We start from the raw sequence: 19990 nt of genomic DNA, 5'->3' as shown, positions 1-19990 counted from the left end.
ACTGTATGATTATTTAGTAATCATGTGATGACAGGAGAAATACTGGACAATTATTCACAACCAATATGAACAGATACTCACAATTTCAAGTTCAAAATGGGTTCACAATCAAGCCCAGGCTTGAAATCCAGTCAGAATCTTCTGCAGACAAACTGTGAAAGTCTTCCATTGTCCTTCAGAATGCTCTAAGGGAACATTAAAATGTTATGTGATGTACTGTTTGTGACCTTCGACACAGTCAAATTCGAGGGAGGACTTCCACCCCCACCCCACCCCACCCCACCCCCCAATGTGCAGTAATGCTCCCCACCTGCCACAGCCAGATCTGATGCACTACTGTCACTCGGGCAGAGGAAAACTTGCTGGTCACACCAAGATATTTTAATTTTTTTCTTTTTCTTTTATTTTTAAACTATGGGACTCAACATCTTAGGTCATAAGTCCCCTAGAACTTAGAACTACTTAAACCTAACTAACCTAAGGACATCACACACACCCATGCCCAAGGTAGGATTCGAACCTGCGACCGTAGCAGTCCCGCGGTTCCGGACTGCAACGCCAGAACCGCTAGACCACCGCGGCCGGCTATTTTAATTTATTGATGATGCTTCAGGGTATATTGCTACTGTCATTGACTGTTCCAGGCTTGTTGCATGTTGAAGTTACCATCCAGCAGGTTGACTGCTGTGTGCCATGTTGGTTTCTAGACCTCAGTCGGTGGGGTTCAAATGATGAAATTTCTTGAATGAATTGGTAATTCTGTTTTTTTTTTTTCCTCCTCCTCCTCCTCCATACACTCAGCAATGACTGTGATCTTCTTATGGATGGTAGTGGAATATTACTAAGGACCAGTATACAGCGTAAGCTTGTGGGACGAGTACACCCTGTGATGAGGCGCATAGCTCAACTGAACTGTGTGTCAATTATTTTAGTGCGAGTGCTGTTTAGCCAGGTGACAGTATGAAAGAGCTGAAGCTGAGGACTTCTGCGGTGGCACCCAAGCTATTCTTGTTATCTTTTGGAGTGTATTGCTCTGAGTTTTGATTTTAATTGCCATACTCCAGAGACGTATCTTGTATGTCAAAGGCCTGTCTAGGACCACACCTTGGTATTATAGTGTTGCAATATTGGAGAGTCTGATGTAATGTTAGGTTTGTAGTTTGGTTATTTATTCCATATGCGGAATGCTGATACAATGGTCTTTTGAGGATTTGATCGGAGAAAGTTATGTTTGAAGTATTTATCCATTGCCTTCAGATCTGATGTTAAGAGTCGCTTCAGCTTCCCTAAAGTTTTGATCCTGATTGAACAGAGCACTATCGTATTTGGAACGTCGTATATATAGAAATTAAAAAGGAGTGGGGCCAAAACAGAATCTTGTGGTGTATCATGAAGTATTTATTGTTCAGCATGTTGTCAATTAGAGTGGTTAGTTTCTGACATGAAATGACACTGATGAATTTGAACAGGAGTCTGTCATGCCAGACTATATCATAGACTGCAGTTCAATCTAAGAACATCCCAATGTTTATCTTCTGCTTCTCAAAGCCGTTTTCAATATGAGCTGCTGTTGCTAGAACCTGTTCCCTACATCCTCCTCCTGGTCTACACCCAGCTCGCTCCATGGGAATGTGTTTGTTGATGGCTGAGCAGATTCTTTTATAAATGAACTTCTGCAGGAGCAATGGGACAGTAGTTTTCAACTTTGAAGGATCTTTGTTTGGTCTTAGTACAGCAATGATCTTAGTTTTCCTGAAGAGAGGTGGCAAATAATTTGAGTAAGAGGTCTGAAAAGAAGATGTTCACCCATTTGACAGTAACAGGACCAAGGTACAATAGAAATTCAGACTGGGTACCATTTGCGAGCTGCCTAACCTCCCTTGTAATGTATTTATCTCCTGTTTACTTGGAAGTGGAGATCATGTAATTGGCCATATCATCTAAAATCATCTAAATTTATGTTACATTTTTGTTGGGTGGTGATGTATGTTGTATGCAGCATTCTGATTAAGGACCAGGACTTCCTTCTGGAAGGAGTATAGTTCAAGGAGGCTGCAGTTTCTTTACAGTTGTTTTTTTCTGTTCTCATTTAGTGACTGCAGAAGGTTCGAGACAGTAGCAGGATCACCAGTGTCTTCGATCTCCTTGAGAAGCCCTTCACTGTCTTCATTCCAGCCAGGAATGTATTCTTTGCAGTAACCTCTTGGCACATCACAGCAAGGAATATAATTCTTTGTGGCTGCCTCTCAGTATGTATTGTTTTGCTGTGATTTCAGTATGCCAAAGGATCTGTTGCATTTGTTGAAGATGGGCTTTATTGATCTTATGTTGGCATCTGTTTGTTTAGAAAATTCAAACCAGGTGTTTTTTTTAAGTTACATCTAGGTTTCAGATAAGAGTGGAGGCAGGTATGAACAATCCCATCCGGAGACTTATTGGACTATGATTACACAATTGCAGAACAATAACTGGAAGCAGGTACATCCATAAAATATCTAGGAGTATGCATAAGAGTGAAATGACCACATTAAATCACACGTAAGTCAGATGATACACAAACTCACTAGAAGAATCCTCAGGAAGTTTAGTCCAGCCACAAAGGAGGTAGCTTGCAAAAGCCTGGCTCAACCAATACTTTATACGGGGTGTACAGAAAGTCCGGGAACACTTTCAAATATTTTTATTGCTAAAAAACCAAACATTGTACAGATATCATACATATGTCATTTTGAAGAGAAACCCTGAAAGTTTTTTTCCATGTATACCGCCACAGTGTAGCTTGGTAATTTGCTGATAGTCAGCGCTAGTCGCAAATGTAGCGAGTTCATGTGCAGAGCGAGCTTTCTGTGTGATGGAGTTCAATAAAAACAAGTGTGCTACAGCTGTTCAACGGATGTTTAGAACCGAGTACGGTAAGAAGCCACCAACAAGGAAGGCCATTTACCACTGGCACAACAAATTCATTACGACGAGTTGCTTGTGCCCAGAAAAGAGAAGCGGAGGTTCCAGTGTGAGTGAAGTGAATGTGGAGCGCGTACGAGAGACATTAATTAGGAGATCACAGAAATCGGTGCACTGTGTATCCCATGAACTTGAAATGGCTCCAATGACAGTGTGGAAAGTTCTGCAACAGACGCTGTCTATGAAACCATTCAAATTGGAGTTAGTCCAGAAGCTCAATGAAGACAGGGGGACAGCTGTTTCATGAAATGACCTCCCCATCACCAGATCTCACTCCGTGTAACTTTTTCCTGTGGGGACACATTAAAGATATGGTGTCCCGCCTCTACCATGTAATGTAGCAGAGCTCCGGGAGAGAATACAGGAAAGGACTGCCACAGTCGATGATGCCATGCTGGGACGGGTATGGCAAGAATTCAATTACCGTATTGACGTGCCAGGTCACACATGGTTCGCTTATCAAATGTTTGTAAAAAAAACTTTCAGCGTTTCTCTTCAAAATGCAATGTGTATGACATCTGTACAATGCTTGGTTCTTGTGCAATAAATAATTGAAAGTGTTCCTGGACTTTATGTACACCCTGTATTGCTCGTCAATCTGGGATCGGTACCAGATCGCATTGACAGAGAAATGACAGAGAAAAGTGTAAGTGTGTGTGTGTGTGTGTGTGTGTGTGTGTGTGTGTGTGTGTGTGTGTTTTGTACCTTAGCTCATTAAAGGATTTCTTCTGATAACAAGTAAGTTTTCATTCTCCTTATTGTATGCCTGTCAATAACTCAAACGCTACTGGTATTCAGTGAATGGTCTTCTTTACTCTAAATTGTTTACATCTGGAAACATGAATCTTTTTAGAACCACTTACTTGAAAAGTATCTCCTTGTAACATTATGTATGTATTCTATGAACAGTTAGAATCTAACCAATGTATGCTTTCTGGTATACATTTGTTAACTATTTAATTTTACATTGTGTTGGTTTAGTTTATTCCAACATTGGAAAGTAGAAAAAAATTAATAAAATATAAATGAAATTGATGTCAGATCTGACCTAATCTTACATAATTGTAACAACTATAACAAGAAACAGTAAACCATTACAGTTTCATGTGGGAGTTAATCACAAATAAGAATGCAGGGTCAACACTGAATCTCTAAGGGCTGTGGAGAAAGAATCATTGTTATAAAGTGTTGATTATTTACTAAAATCAGCTCTGCAATTGCATTTTTGGTACAATCATTTTAATAGGACAGAAGTGAGGGTGAAGTTAAATTAGCGAGACCAGGAAATAAATAGATTAAAATTTGTGCTGACCTCAATTATTCAGTCTCCATCAACATGATATTATATCATATACATTATCTTTTCTCATTCATATTTATTCACTTTTTGTGTGTTGTTTGCAACATGTTTCAGATTGCCTCCAGTGTGAATGTCAAACAAGTCGACATAATCACTCAGTTACATGATTAAACCGCTCATGCTATTTAACATCTGCGTGCTTGGAGAGATAGAACTACATCACAAACTGTAACAGCTGCATCACTGAGAGTGTCGTGTAACTCTTGCAACCTATCTACTTAGATATTAGTGGTGCAATATTCTTAAGGTTTAATAAAAAATACTTCTGAATGCAGAAGGTTCTGCCTAAAACTAAAGTAAAGGATTATTACGAATACTGCAAGTTAATGAGAAACAAACAATAATGTAATAATGCAATGTTAAAATGGATTGTGTGTGACAATGCAGACCTTAGCAAGAGCTTCTCGATATTCGTTTCTCTCCCTGAGAGCCATATCCCATTGACGGATTGCTGCTGTACATTGTTGTTTTAGACCATTTCTTTCTCGAACAGCAGCATTTCTTTCTTGCACAACTTCTTCATACTGCTTTTTAAACCTTCCAACTTCTTCCTGCAGCAAAATTTGATCTTTTAAATTATAGGAAAGAATAGAATTAATACAAAAGTTTAGTAACAACTTTAGGCACAGCTACACTGAAACTCCTGTAAATAATTTTTAAGTCTGGACATTAACAATATCTGAGATGTGAAAAGACTGTCTATTTAACAAGTCTTCACTACCAGTGCACAGTCAGTTAAGATTTATGTGAACTCAAGTTCTCTCATGTGAAGCTCTGCTCCAATTTTGGCATATGATACATAGACTATTATCTCATGCCTGAAATATTATTACTAAATATGTTAGATAGCAGTCAATGTGAATCAAAGTAGCAGTTTATGATCACTGCATTGCTCAGGATTGAAGTCTCTAACCCTATAATCTTCCTGACTACAACCTCTGCTAGCACCTGCCCCACAACCACCTCCATCCCTGCCGCAGAACTTAACTTTATTACTCCTACATCCATGCCCTCTTCTCCACAGTGTTCTCTTCATCTGTGCCATCTCCTTTCCAATCCTCTCCTCACAAAACTCGCCTTGCCTGGGGCAAGAACGATTCCATCAGTGCCACATTCCTATCTGATGCCTCTGCTGCTGCTCCCTCCCAGCTGCCAGCCTCCCTTCTCCAACCTCCCTCCTGTTCCCCACCACCTTCCTACCCTCGCCCACTCCACTCAACATAATCCATCACGCCACTCAATCTGGAGTGGCAGTGTAATGTACTCAGCTAGGACAATGTAACTGCATATATCTGTGCATGCTTGTGTTCATTTCTATTATTTTGGTTTTGCTGATATTTAGAAAATGTTTCAAGCACCCAGATTTTCCTGAACTGCTCCTTCTGTTACTTCTCATTTTAAATTGCCATCATCACCCCAGCATCATGACCATCAAATGAAAATTCAGCCCATTACTAAGATGGAGGGCACTGGGAGGGAAGCACAAGTCTGCAGATTGGGAATTTTGCCTGCTCATACTCGCTCGAATGCGGCAGCACTCAGGTGTGGCTTGTTGGAGAATGAGAAATGAGATCCATCCTTCATGAAATCCTCCCCACTCCACCAAGAGTGTCTTTCCGACGTCCACCTAACCTTCGTAACCTCTTAGTTCATCCCTATGAAATCCCCAAACCACCTTCCCTACCCTCTGGCTCCTACCCTTGTAACTGCCCCCGGTGTAAAACCTGTCCAATGCACCCTCCCACCACCACCTACTCCAGTCCTGTAACCCGGAAGGTATACACGATCAAAGGCAGAGCCACGTGTGAAAGCACCCACGTGATTTACCAACTGACCTGCCTACACTGTGAAGCTTTCTATGTGGGAATTACCAGCAACAAACTGTCCATTCGAATGAATGGACACAGGCAGACAGTGTTTGTTGGTAATGAGGATCACCCTGTGGCTAAACATGCCTTGGTGCACGGCCAGCACATCTTGGCACAGTGTTACACCGTCCGGGTTATCTGGATACTTCCCACTAACACCAACCTGTCAGAACTCCGGAGATGGGAACTTGCCCTTCAGTATATCCACTCTTCTCGTTGTCCGCCAGGCATCAATCTCCGCTAATTTCAAGTTGCCGCCACTCATACCTCACCTGTCTTTCAACAACATCTTTGCCTCTGTACTTCCACCTCGACTGACATCTCTGCCCAAACTCTTTGCCTTTACAAATGTCTGCTTGTGTCTGTGTATGTGCGGATTGATATGTGTGTGTGTGTGTGTGTGTGTGTGTGTGTGTGTGTGTGTGCGCGCGCGCGCGAGTGTATATCTGTCCTTTTTTCCCCCAAAGGTAAGTCTTTCTGCTCCCGGGATTGGAATGACTCCTTACCCTCTCCCTTAAAACCCACATCCTTTCGTCTTTCCCTCTCCTTCCCTCTTTCCTGATGAAGCAATCGTTTGTTGCGAAAGCTTGAATTTTGTGTGTATGTTTGTGTTTGTTTGTGTGTCTATCGACCTGCCAGCACTTTCATTCGGTAAGTCACATCATCTTTGTTTTTAGATATATTTTTCCCACGTGGAATGTTTCCCTCTATTATAACCTAAAAATTATGTAGAAGTAATGGTCTCAATTCGGCCTATTAGATGTGGTCTAAATTTAGGCAATAGCCAGATTTTGGAGCATTTCATCAATATGACTAACCTGAGCCACTGTTTTCTAGAATGCAAAGGAAAATGTCAAAACATATCCTGCAGGGAAAAAGGAAGAAGTGGGACAAAATAAATATGTTGTTGTTGTTGTTGTGGTCTTCAGTCCTGAGACTGGTTTGATGCAGCTCTCCTTACTACTCTATCCTCTGCTAGCTTCTTCATCTCCCAGTACCTACTCCAGCCTACATCCTTCTGAATCTGCTTAGTGTAAATAAATAAGGCCATGCCAATTTGTGCAGCCAGAGATGAAAATATATGGACATCGAAGGCTGCTAAAGTATTTTATGTGCCACACACAACCTTACAAGCATTTAGCAAGGCAGAAGTTTTTCCTTCAAAAAATAATTTCACGAAAAATTTGAAGAAAGTTTGCATTAGGTGCAGAACCGTATTTCACATAGAAAGAAATTTTATGTCTTCGCAGTTTACCAGTTAGCAACAAGGAATGGAGAAGGGAGAGGTAGGAAGAGCTCGGATGGAGCTATTTTGTCAACATCATAAGAGAAGAATTAAGACAGAAATCAGTGCCACTACCATTTCAAAACGGGTAGGAAGAGCTCGGATGGAGCTATTTTGTCAACATCATAAGAGAAGAATTAAGACAGAAATCAGTGCCACTACCATTTCAAAACCACTTTTGTACTTTTAGCTGTATTTCATTCACAGTAATGTATGATCTACAGTAAAGCGACTGATAAGCCGCACGCTATCACACATTTTCAATAGACGATTTGTGAATCAAGTGACTGCTGTAAATTATGAAAAGGTGAATGGTTTATTAAGAAGGTAAAATTCCACACAAACACATGCGGAGGGGGTGGGGGTGGGGTGGGGGTGGGGTGGGGGTGGGTTGGGAGGGGGAATCAGATATTTTAGCTGCTTACTTTCTTCATAATTGATTGAGAAATTTTAGAGAACTAAAAAAAAAAAAAAAAATCATGGGAAATGAAAATCACTAGTTATTTTTTCTAACAAGCGTGAAAATCTGAGATGCGAATTTGCCCCTTTCCCACTCAAGCATGGGATACTCAAATGGTACTGAGGGACAGATTCGAGCCATTTTGGAAAATCAGGAAAAATCTAAATAGAGATGGTGGGATGGAAGCTTCAAACCCACCCCTTCCATGCAATATGTACATTGGAAATTATAATCATTAAGAGCTTCAGAGTCACAATATTCTCCATTAAATTCTTAGTGCACATTTTTTCTGCAGAGTATATTGTCATGACCCTCACACTAACAGCAACAAAATAACGTATAATGTCAGACTGGAAGGCAACAGTCATATTTCTCAATCTCTGTCCAAACAAAATGTATTTCAGTTGGTGTTCTGTAATTTCTTCTCAGACCCTTTAATTCAACACTTTCTTAATTATTTTAAAAGAATCTCACTTTTTTCCCTGCACTGCACCTCTTCACACCAATGCATCGTTATTGTAACAACAACTATTAGATATATGTAATAAAATGTCCAGTTCCCTCTGTTATCTTCCTTTTTACTGTTTTCTCCATTACAAAATTAGCTTAGTCTGAATGCATTAAAACATGTGCTCATGTACTGTCTCCTCTGAGTAGTTTACAAAATATATAATTCCATTTATGGCCTATGCATAGTCCTTTTGTATCTCACTAAATCAATGTAACAACAAAAACTATCAATTATTGATAAAATTATTTAACTGAATAGATAAAAAATCTACTCACCAAGTGGCAGCAGAAAAAACACACACACACACACACACACACACACACACACACACACACACACGTAAAAGACTGTTGAGATTGGCAAGCTTTCAGAGTCAGCGGCTCCTTCTTCAGGCAGAAGGGTTGAAGGGGAAGGAAGAAGGGTGAAGGAAAAGGACTGGAGAGGTCTAGGAAAAGGGGTACATTTTGGGAGCACCCTGAACCTCGGGTCAGGGGAGACTTACCATACAGGATGAGAAACACTAACTCAATTGATTGAAGAGAACTTTCATTGGGAATATATATTGTGGACATCGTTAATACAAACATATAACAGAGAATCTAAGAAGGTGATAAGATTGAATGTTCTGGTTCATTTAGGGTACCTACTTGTAAAATAGTTGAATGCTGTGAAATGATGCACAACAATTCCTTCACACTCAACACAGAAACTATTAAAGAAACCTTCATTCCTGTCACAATAAGAACAAAGTCAGCTTACTTGTAAGTCACAATTCAAATCAAGTATATGACAATTTTCTGTTCAATTTACACATAATCAGGTTATATATAACTGACATATTCATATCATTATAATATTTTAAACATCTGTGGAAAAGATAATTAAATACCAACACCAAAGTATTCGTGTAAAAATAATAAGACTAACTTCTGATACACTTTTATGACAGAGAGTATTACCAACCTGTGCCAGTTCTAGCTTGCTCACAGCAGTAGAATGGGAGGAGAGCAAATCATCATATCGCTTTCTCAAGGCATCATACTCATCCTTCACAGCCTCGTACTTCCTCAGTGCATTGAAATACTGCTGATTTAAGCTATCATTTGTACCACCCTCACTCACTATCACCTCCTGCAATAAATCATAATACAAATTATAAGCAATTAAAACAGCTAATTTAAATGTAATCTATGAGGTTTTCACAGCAAAATTAATGATTTCCAAGTTTCTGTGTTTGCAGATGAGCAAAAGCTATTGTCTTACCAAATTTTGCTTACTTATAACTCATTGGTTGATCTTAAATTTCTATGAGACTATTTTTCTTTGATGGTGTCATGAAAGCAATTGATATGGTGGCATGTTGCATCTCCAATTCATAATTTGGTTGTACTCCAACAGCCAGTAATGAAATCTGAGACCAACACCTTTCAAATACAACAAGAAAAGTTACAATACTGTGGAAGGAAAATGACAACTTAATGCAGCAACTGCAAACCCAATAACTTGGAAATTAAATTATTTAAAACCTCTCCTTTCATACAACTGGTAAGCGCTTTCTGTGAAACAGAACACTAATACATACAATGCAGGAAAGACTGATTGCTACTTACTGTAAAGATGACACATTAAGTTGCAGAAAGGCACAATTAAAAGATACTTGCTTATAAGCTTTCAGATACAGCCTTCGCCAGAACAAGAAAGAGACACACACACATCATTCATTCACACAAGCAAGCACACATCGCACACACATGACCACCAGCTGCAGCAGCTCAGATCAAACTGATACAGGCTCATCATTTCTATGATCCTTCAACAGGCAAGCAAAAAATTAGTATCACCAAAATTAAATGAATTGTCAATTCTCACAAAGCAATAAATTTGCTGGACCTTGATCTCTTTACCACAGATGATCTCACCATTCATAATGGAGCAAATCAGATTCATACAACAGAAAAGTTTGCAACACTTTGCAAAAATATGATAACATTTTTTCCAAGGCAACAAGTAGCATTAACAATTACAAGGCACACGTCACACTGAAGCCAAATGCTACGCCAAAATTTTGTAAACTGCACAATGTTCCCTTTGTGTTAAAGAAAAGTCAAATAGGAACTCGACCACCTTGAACAGACTGGTATTATCGAATCCATAATGGACAATGCCAGTCAGGGTTGTACAGAAAATTAATGGCACAGTACAAACCTGTGTAGACTGCAAAACAGTAGTAAATTCACAATCTATCATTTGATGCTTACCCAATTCTGAAACCAGAAGAGCTCATGTGTAAATTAGCAGTTGGTGTATACTTCAATAAACTTGATCGCAAGGTGGTCTATTTACAGATACCTTTGGATGATGATAAACAAAGATTCATGGTCATAAATACTTCATTTGCTCTATACCGATACAGGAGGTTACTTACTTACTCCTGGGCACTACAGCCCATGTAGGGCTTTGGCCTCTGACAATCACAGCCCAATCTCTATGATCTGTTCTTTTCCTCCATCTTCTCACTCCTGTTTTTCTCAAGTCATTCACATCATCAAACCATCATTTCCATGGTCTCCTTTCGCACCTTCTGCCACATGGATTTCCTCTGTAGATCTTCTTTACAGGTCTATATTCTGACATTCACTCTAAACGGTCCAACCATATTAATCTGTTGCTCTTGATTTCCAAAACTAGGTCACAATAACCATAGTCCTTCCTATTCTTTGTTTTCCATGGTCTCCATTCCCTGCCTCACTCACTGATTCAGAAATCTATCTTAATAGTTTTCTGTATCATTTTCTCAGGAATTCCTTTTCTGCTTGACATTGTCCATGTTTCTCACCATACATTACACTGGTCTTACAACCATTCAATAGACAGTCACCTCGGATTTTCTGCTCAGGCTATGTGACTGAATACTTTTCATCAGGACCCAGGAAGATCTACTCCCTGTGGAAATCCTTCAATTTGTTTCTTCACTTATGTTGTTATTGTCAGTTACCAGTGCTCCCAAGTACTGGAACTTTTCATATCTCTTGTATTTGATTAAATTCAACTGGATGTATTTTGATTTAACCACAGCCTTTTCTCCTGGAAGTGAAGAAAAACTGTACTTTGGTGTTATTTACACGAGACCTCAACTCTTTTGCCACATTTTTGAGTCTGCCAAATCCTTATTCCAGCTCTTTCAATCTTCTAGACAACACACAAACACCATCAGGATATGCTAGGTTTTGGTTCATATGCTTAAGACATACACACAGATTCATGCTCATAAATACTCCATTTTGTCAATACTGATACAGGAGATTACCATTCAGGACTGACTGTGCTCTAACTTGTTGCACATTATTTAGAACTGTTACTTAGGAAGTCTCTTCACACTGTGAACAACCTAGACAACGTCACTGTCCCAGGAAAAACTCCAGAAAACTTTTACATAATTTGGAAGCTGCCTTCAAGATTTTGCAAGAGGTAATTTTAAAATGTAATAAAGAGAAGTGCATATTCTTCCAGCACAAAGTGCAATATTTAGGACACATTCTGTCCACACATGGCATCAGGTCGATGGCGCAACATACTGAAGCCATCAAAAACTTCCCAGTTCCAAAAGACCAGACGCAGGTACAGGCTGTGTTAGGCCAAATAAATTACTACAGGAAGTTTATCCAACATGCTGTATGAATTTTCAAAAGGCACAAAATGGAATCTGAACAGTGAATACCAATTTGCATTCAACAAATTAAAACAAAGTTTGTGGATGCCAAATTTGTAACAACATATGACCTGCATAAAATGCTTACAATTACAGAAGATTCATCAGAATAAAGAATTGGCGCTTTTTTGTCACATCGACAATATGGTTTTGAACAGGCAATAATGATTACATCAAAGAACTGATAGTTGTTCAGAGGAACTACACACATACCAAGAAAGAAGCAATTGTGATTATTTTCATTCTGGCCCTCTAAGAAACACGAGAAACCATTACATAGCACTAGCTTTCTTGTTCTTCTTATCTTCCCAAAAATTATTTCTCCTTTTACTTTGGACCTGTCTTGTCGGATGGCCCCAATGGGCCACCTGTGGCCTCTCTTTGCTGAGTGCTTCTTTCTTGCACCCAGAAGTGGGGACCCCATTAATTTTACGTGGCTGTCAAAGTCTGTTTGATTAACAAAGTTGTTTCATTATCCAAACTATATTCATGAAGCATATTAAATGGGGTGATGCAGTCGATCGAGTCGTAAGCTTTCTTGAAATCTATGAAAGTGAAAACTGTGAAATTTGACTTTCAGTGTAGCAGTATCATTTGAGATTCCAGATCTGCTCAGCATATCATCAGCCTGATTGGAAGCCCACCTCGGTATTCCCTGATCAATTTTTCTGTCTGTTGCTCCAGCTTGGTAAGCAGGGTATCTGAAGAAGGGGAAAAAAAGAAAGAAAGAAAAAAAAAAACTTGCAGGCAACTGGTAAACGTGCAACACCTCAGCAACTGTTTGGATATGTCTTATTCCCCTTTTTGTGTAATGGACGGCTCAAAGCATTTTTCCTATCTGCTGGTATGTTGCCATTTTCATGTGTATTGACAATGATGGTTTGTAGTCTGTCAATCAAGAGGTCACCTCCAATGTTGAGCATTTCTTCAATTGTACCATTGTCCCCTGGTACTCTGTTGTTTTTAGATGTTAAACATTGTTTAGTATTTCCTCATGTTTAGATGAAAGAGAGTTTTATTTGGAGCAGTAAAGTGAAATTGCAGATGGTTCACAGTTGGGTAGTTTATAGAAGTACTGCTTCAGAATTTCATAGTTGGCTTGTATATTTGTCTCAAGTGGTCCATCAGGGTGATGAAACTAAAGACTGAAGGGTTTGTAGTTCATTTGTTCTTCCAGAAATGTCTTTTAAAAAATTCATATGTTGTTCTTTTTGAAATCATTATCAATGTCCTCCAATATTTTGAGGTAGTGTACTGTTTAATACATCTGATTGTTTTACATATTTTTCTCTGTGTTTCTAAAAAATTATGCCAATTCCCTGCAGTCTGTGGCTATGCCATAACTTTCAGGCTCTGATATGGGATTCTAGGGATCTGTTGCAGTCTGAGGTCTGCCATCTTTGCTTCTGTCTCCATGGTGGTTGAGCAAGTTTTTTGCTGATTGTTGAACGGTTTCAAGAAGCTTGTTCCACATTTGTATGTTGGCCTGTAGTGATTGTGCGAAATCTGCTGCATATTCTTTCAAGTATTCTGAGTTATACATGGGAGTTTAGACTTTTGGCCCCTCTTTCTGTTGGGTATAAAATGAAGTTTGATCTGTGAGATGTTGTGATAAGATTCCACACAACCCTCACATTCATGATTTCTGGAGAGAATTTTCTGGTTATTGCCACATGATCAATCTGATATTCTCCTATGTGGTTGATTGGTTGTTATCTTCCATCGCAGCTTCTTAAAGGGCAACAAAAGGCCCAGAGATTTGAGAACCCAACGTAATCCATGGGCAACCATCCTTTCAAGCAGCTTCCAGAGAACATCGTTCTGGCTAAATGGCCACTAACTGTCAAGATATGTTGGGTTCCTGCCTGGCGTAAGGACTAGGACAACTACGCTACTGTGAGGGAAAGGCACCTTGGAGTTGAAGACCCTGAGGGGATGCTGCCTTTGGGTAACATCCAGGTGTTTGATCATCTGATTCTGAATTCAATCACAGCAAGGGGCTGCATCATGGTATGAGGCAAGAACCTAAAATAGTTCCCAGTCAGTGATGAGTTCATTGTAAGTTTCAGTTTGGTGGGGAGTGAAATGTAAGGGGCCGTCTCCAACTTGTTGCTTCTACAATATAAAGGTAGCTGGATACGGAAGGATGCCAAATGCTGTTGCTATTCAGGTCATAAGGTGTTTTGCAAGAACCAACAAATCAGTGCAAACCCTGTGGGACAAGGCTGGGAACAGCTGTTGATCGTTGGCAGCTCATAAAACCACTGAGCTTGTCCCACACCTGAAATGAAGATGCATACCCATGTAGGAGACATAGCATTCCCAGCATTTCTTCTTGCTGCATTTGATTAGACAGCAAGGCTTAGCATGAAGTTGCTCAAAAGTGCAAAGGCTGGTCTGCCAAGGATGTCATTTAAATCACCGCGCAGGGTGATCCTCAATAGCTACTGCAATGTATTTGGTTCATCAAGGCACCATCCGACAGTCTAGGGGACCTGTAGAAAGGGAAATAGCAGATACAGCAGAAGAAGGGGACGGAGAATGAAACCACAGAGGCATACAAAGGCCAACTGGCTCTGTCAAATGCCCAACGCAGTAGTCTGTCTGTCCGGCAGCGGCAAAGAAACGACAGGATAATTGGAAACTGGTCACTATCACACAGGTCGTCATGTAGTGACCAATGTAGTGAAGCCACAAGTTTAGGGAAAAAGGTCATTAGAGCAATATGCTATGGGCAGTACTGAAGTGAGTAGGAGAACCATTGCTGAGGACACACAGATCATGATCTGTGAGAAGCTAGTCAATTAGGCCTCTACCAGGTGAAGTGGTACTCCCCTCACAGGTTTTTTTGTGTGCTGAAGTCCCTAAGCAGGAGGAAAGAGGGGGTTGGGAGTTGTTGGATTGATGTGGTCAATTCAACATAAGTAAGTGACCTGCCTGGCAATTGCTGAGGTCATCTGCATCTGCACTGCTACTGCCTGCATTTCTTGGATTCAAACCACAGAAGAAGAGGAAATAAGGTAGTGTCATTCTGGATATTGACAGTACCCTTTACTGTTACACTGAATGATCATGTGACTGGTGGCCAGGTTAGGCGTGAAGGGGTCAGGAGTACCAGCCATGCAGAATGATCATTGCCTGTCACCAGTGGGCAGTGTGCTGTATGGGGTGGATCTGGCGTCCCCAGAGATGAGGGGGAGGGGGGGGGGGGGATGGGCAGAGGAGGGTGGGGTTAGCGGTCACAGGAGCAGCCTTGTCCCAACTCTTCTTCTTCTTCTTCTTCTTCTTTTCCAAGCCCTTGGTGGACAAGGTTCATTGAAGCTGCTATCTGCATTGAGCACAGAACAGCTCTGGGACCCATAGATAGGCTATGGCTCCTTCAGACATTTTTGGTATTGAGGCCCTAGTCGGGGGGGTTGACAGAGAGAAGGACCCAAAGGTGGTGCCCTGTCACTGGTAGACGCCGAAGGAGAATGTTTCTTCATCTGTGTGAGGGAAGTGGTTCCTGAAGAAAAACCTGTGGGCACATTTGGTGAATGTTGATGTGTGTGTGTGTGTGTGTGTGTGTGTGTGTGTGTGTGTGTGTGTGTGTGTGTGTGTGTGTTTCGGGGGGGGGGGGGGGAGATTAATGGAATACAAGCATTCATACTTCTCGCACCTCATATATGACAGGTATTCAATAGATCTGTATTCCTGACACTTCTGTCCTTTCTTGCAAACTGGGCAAACTGGCAAATGTGGAGGGTGATGTTCTGCACAGCTGACATTCAAATGTGGATGTTGACAAGGACCACTTTCATGGAGTGATCATCCACAGTTGCCACGTTCTGGCTCCGCCATGCAGCAGGATGACATATGCCCAAAAGGTAAACATCTGCTGCACCTCATAGGCAGTGGGACATCAGATTTCACATCACACATGTACACCATGACTTTAACTTTCTCCGGGATGACATACCTTTCAAAGGCTAAGATAAAAGGTGCCTGTATCTGTGCGATTATCCTTTGGCCCTTATTCTACATATATGATAAATTGTACACCTCGCTGCTGGAAGTTAGTGTGGAGTCCCTCAACCGTTTGGAGTGTAAGATCTCTGTGGGAGATGATTCCTTGGATCACGTTCAAAGCTTTTTGTGGGTCAATGTTTACAGGTATGTCACCTAGATGACCACATTTCTGAAGAGCTGTGGATTGGGTAACAGGGAAAATTGTAATTAATAACGAACCAATTACTTCATAATTTTCCCAGACTCAACTTCCCCAAATTCATCTTCAATGTTTTTGACAAAAAAATAATGGTTTCACTGAAGTAAAAGTATCCCCATCAGTCCAAGCACATACCCAGTATTGGGTCAAGTGTTTTGCTCCCAGACACCTAGCTTGTCCCTCTTGCCACGGTGTGGCCAAGGATAAAAATGCCACAATGTCACATCTCTCTGCGTAATAACAACCATTCCCACCTGAAGAGACAACTAGGGCCTTGGGGCCACTGACAGAAAAAAGTTTAATTCACTTCATGTGCAAATCTTCCACCATGGTACCACCTACTCTTGAGTATGGGCTCTGCCCACGGGTGCCACCTGGCCACAGCAATGTTTGGCTGGCCAGTAAACTATTGTTCAGAGTCCCCTGGCTCCAGTCATGAAGGGCACTTATCCCTGACTTGCATGGGGAGTTTCCAGTTCAGATACCAACAGTACAATCCCTGCATGGTCAGGGGCCTACCACCATACAGGTACTTGATGAGTCCCCCCCACCACACTGCCCTCCAATGCTAAATTTATGATCCCTTGATGCCTCAGAACATGTCCTACCAACCGGTCCCTTCTTGTCAAGTTGTGCCACTAACTCCTCTTCTCCCCAATTCTATTCAATACCTCCTCATTAGTTATGTGATCTGCCCATCTAATCTTCAGCATTCTTCTGTAGCACCACATTTCAAAAGCTTCTATTCTCTTCTTGTCCAAACTATTTATCGTCCATGTTTCACTTCCATACATGGCTACACTCCATACAAATACTTTCAGAAACGACTTCCTGACACTTAAATCTATACTCGATGTTAACAAATTTCTCTTCTTCAGAATCGCTTTCCTTGCCATTGCCAGTCTACATTTTATATCCTCTCTACTTCGACCATCATCAGTTATTTTGCTCCCCAAATAGCAAAACTCCATTACTACTTTACGTGTCTCATTTCCTAATCTAATTCCCTCTGCATCACCCAACTTAATTCAACTACATTCCATTATCCTCGTTTTGCTTTTGTTGATGTTCATCTTATATCCTCCTTTCAAGACACTGTCCATTCCGTTCAACTGCTCTTCCAAGTCCTTTGCTGTCTCTGACAGAATTACAATGTCATGGGCGAAACTCAACGTTTTTATTTCTTCTCCATAGACTTTAATACCTACACCGAATTTTTCTTTTGTTTCCTTTACTGCTTGCTCAATATACAGATTGAATAACATCGGAGAGAGGCTACAACCCTGTCTCACTCCCTTCCCAACCACTGCTTCCCTTTCATGCCCCTCGACTCTTATAACTGCCATCTGGTTTCTGTACAAATTGTAAATAGCCTTTTGCTCCCTGTATTTTACCGCTGCCACCTTTAGAATTTGAAACAGAGTTTTCCAGTCAACATTGTCAAAAGCTTTATCTAAGTCTACAAATACTAGAAATGTAGGTTTGCCTTTCCTTAATCTATTTTCTAAGATAAGTCATAGGGTCAGTATTGCCTCACATGTTCCAACATTCCTGCGGAATCCAAACTGATCTTCGCTGAGGTCGGCTTCTACCAGTTTTTCCATTCGTCTGGAATGGAATACCCCAGTAATAGACCTAGATGCAAGACCTGTCCCATATATCCTCCCACCACCACCTACTTCAGTCCAGCCACAAACATCACCCGTCCCATCAAAAGCATGTGATATACAAGCTAAGCTGCAACCACTGTGCTGCATTCTATGTGGGCAAGACAACCAACAATCAGTCAGTCAGCATGAATGGCCACTGACAAACTGTGGCCTAGAAACAAGAGGACCACCCTGTTGCTGAGCATGCTGCCAAACATGACACCCTTCATTTCAATGACTGCTTCACAGCCTGTGCCATATGGATCCTTCCCACCAACACCAGCATTTCTGAATTGCGCAGATAGGAACTTTCCCTGCAATATATCATACATTCCCATAACCCTTCTGGCCTCAACCTTAGTTAGTCACTGTCCTCACCCTTCCAGCCCCTTCCCTGTTTCCATTCTAGCACTGCACAGCCCTCATTCCACCATCACACTGTCTTTTTACTTCTGTCCTTTTCTGCTACCCCCCGTCCGCACCTCTCCCCTGTCCACCGTCAAACTTGCAGCACTTCACTGTCCGCTTCCACTATGTTACTATACCTCCCCCTCCCCACCCTAGCCTCCTCCTTACCCCCACCCAATCACTACTCCCATCAAGCACTACTGCTGCTGCTGCTGCTGCTGCTTGCAGTGTGATTTCAGTTGCCTGAGACTGCAGTCGCACGCGCGCGCGTGTGTGTGTGTGTGTGTGTGTGTGTGTGTGTGTGTGTGTGTGTGTGTGTGTGTGTGGGTGGGTGGGTGGGTGGGTGGGTGCGTGCGTGCGTGCGTGCGTGCGTGCGTGCTTGCGCATCTCTGCTATAAAGTGAGTAGCAACTTTCCTTTTCATAATATTGTTACATTCCATCCTGGATTTTGTAAATGGTCTTCAATCATGGTGCAGAGTCAATATGAACTTCATCTAATTCTGTTTCGATTTGTGCGGCATTCCAACCCTCCAAATGAAAATATGCAATAACAGCACAAAACTCACCATTTTCAATTCCACAATTCCACACACAGAGCAATTCAGACAGCTGTCAACAATGAACTATACACTGTACAGTGTTGAAATTCTTTGTATTTATGGTGCAGTCCCCAACAATCAGTCTTTCCTTCTCAACCCATATGGTAAGTCTCCCTGACCCAGGGTTCTGGGTGACTTTTCTGAACTCTGCCCCTTTTTCTAAACATCTCCAATCTTTTTCCTTCACACCTCCTCCTTTTTCACGGAAGAAGCAGATAATCTATTGAAAAGGCAGAGAGGAAAAAAGAATAGAAGAAGATATACTTGCAGCACAGAAAGGGAAGTAGCATTGCAAGGGTTGGGGCCCTGTAGTGGCCAAGCACATACTCATAAAAAACAGGTGATTCCCTGGGGATCATGCGGAAGGAGAGGGTCTCCATGTGTGGACAATTTCTTTGAATTTGAAACTTGATTACAGCATGGTGTTCCTCATGCATCGACATTGTTCATTACCCACCGCCATGTTACACACTACAATTCAGAGCCCTCTAGTGGCAGAAGGCTGTAAATGTGTAGACATGAAAAATAAAGATGTGGAATGTTACTAACATTTGTTTTATTTAAAAAGCTTTAAGTGTTTTCATACAAAAAATTCAGACACATTTCTTTTCAGTATACCCTAATATACATAAACAATTGGCCAGTTGCGAGTAGGATTCACACTCCAAGGGTTCCATACAAACTTCATTATGTACATAGACAGTCCGCCCATCCTGCGAACTGAGAAACTTGATATTTTTGCCTGTTATTGAAATTGATACTGGCTAGATATCCATCCCACGAATTCGAGGACTTCCAAGAATGTTTTAATGTTAAGTTTGAAGTTTGATATCAAATGTCAATAAAGCATTTTTTCGTGGGGTATACTTACCAATTAATAATTTTCAGATTTTTCCTTTACATGTACTTTTAAACCTTGCTTCTTGCAAATTTCATGATTCTACGTCAATGGGAGGTACCCTATATATTCTA

At 41.0% G+C, this 19990-nt stretch overlaps 1 protein-coding gene across 1 annotated transcript in view; it reads right to left on the bottom strand.

Moving 5' to 3' along the window:
- Window positions 1–19990, bottom strand: part of LOC126237091 (disks large homolog 5-like) — a 212172-nt gene that overhangs the window by 157258 nt on the left and 34924 nt on the right. Inside the window, exons 5-6 of the mRNA XM_049946894.1 lie at window positions 9409–9576; window positions 4711–4872 (exon numbers count right to left, since the gene is read on the bottom strand). Coding sequence (XP_049802851.1) covers window positions 4711–4872; window positions 9409–9576 — 330 coding nt within the window. The remainder of the gene's footprint in view (window positions 1–4710; window positions 4873–9408; window positions 9577–19990) is intronic.

Source organism: Schistocerca nitens, chromosome 2 (genome assembly GCF_023898315.1).
Source record: "Schistocerca nitens isolate TAMUIC-IGC-003100 chromosome 2, iqSchNite1.1, whole genome shotgun sequence".
NCBI lineage: Eukaryota > Metazoa > Arthropoda > Insecta > Orthoptera > Acrididae > Schistocerca > Schistocerca nitens.
This window is presented reverse-complemented; position numbering and strand designations above follow the sequence as displayed.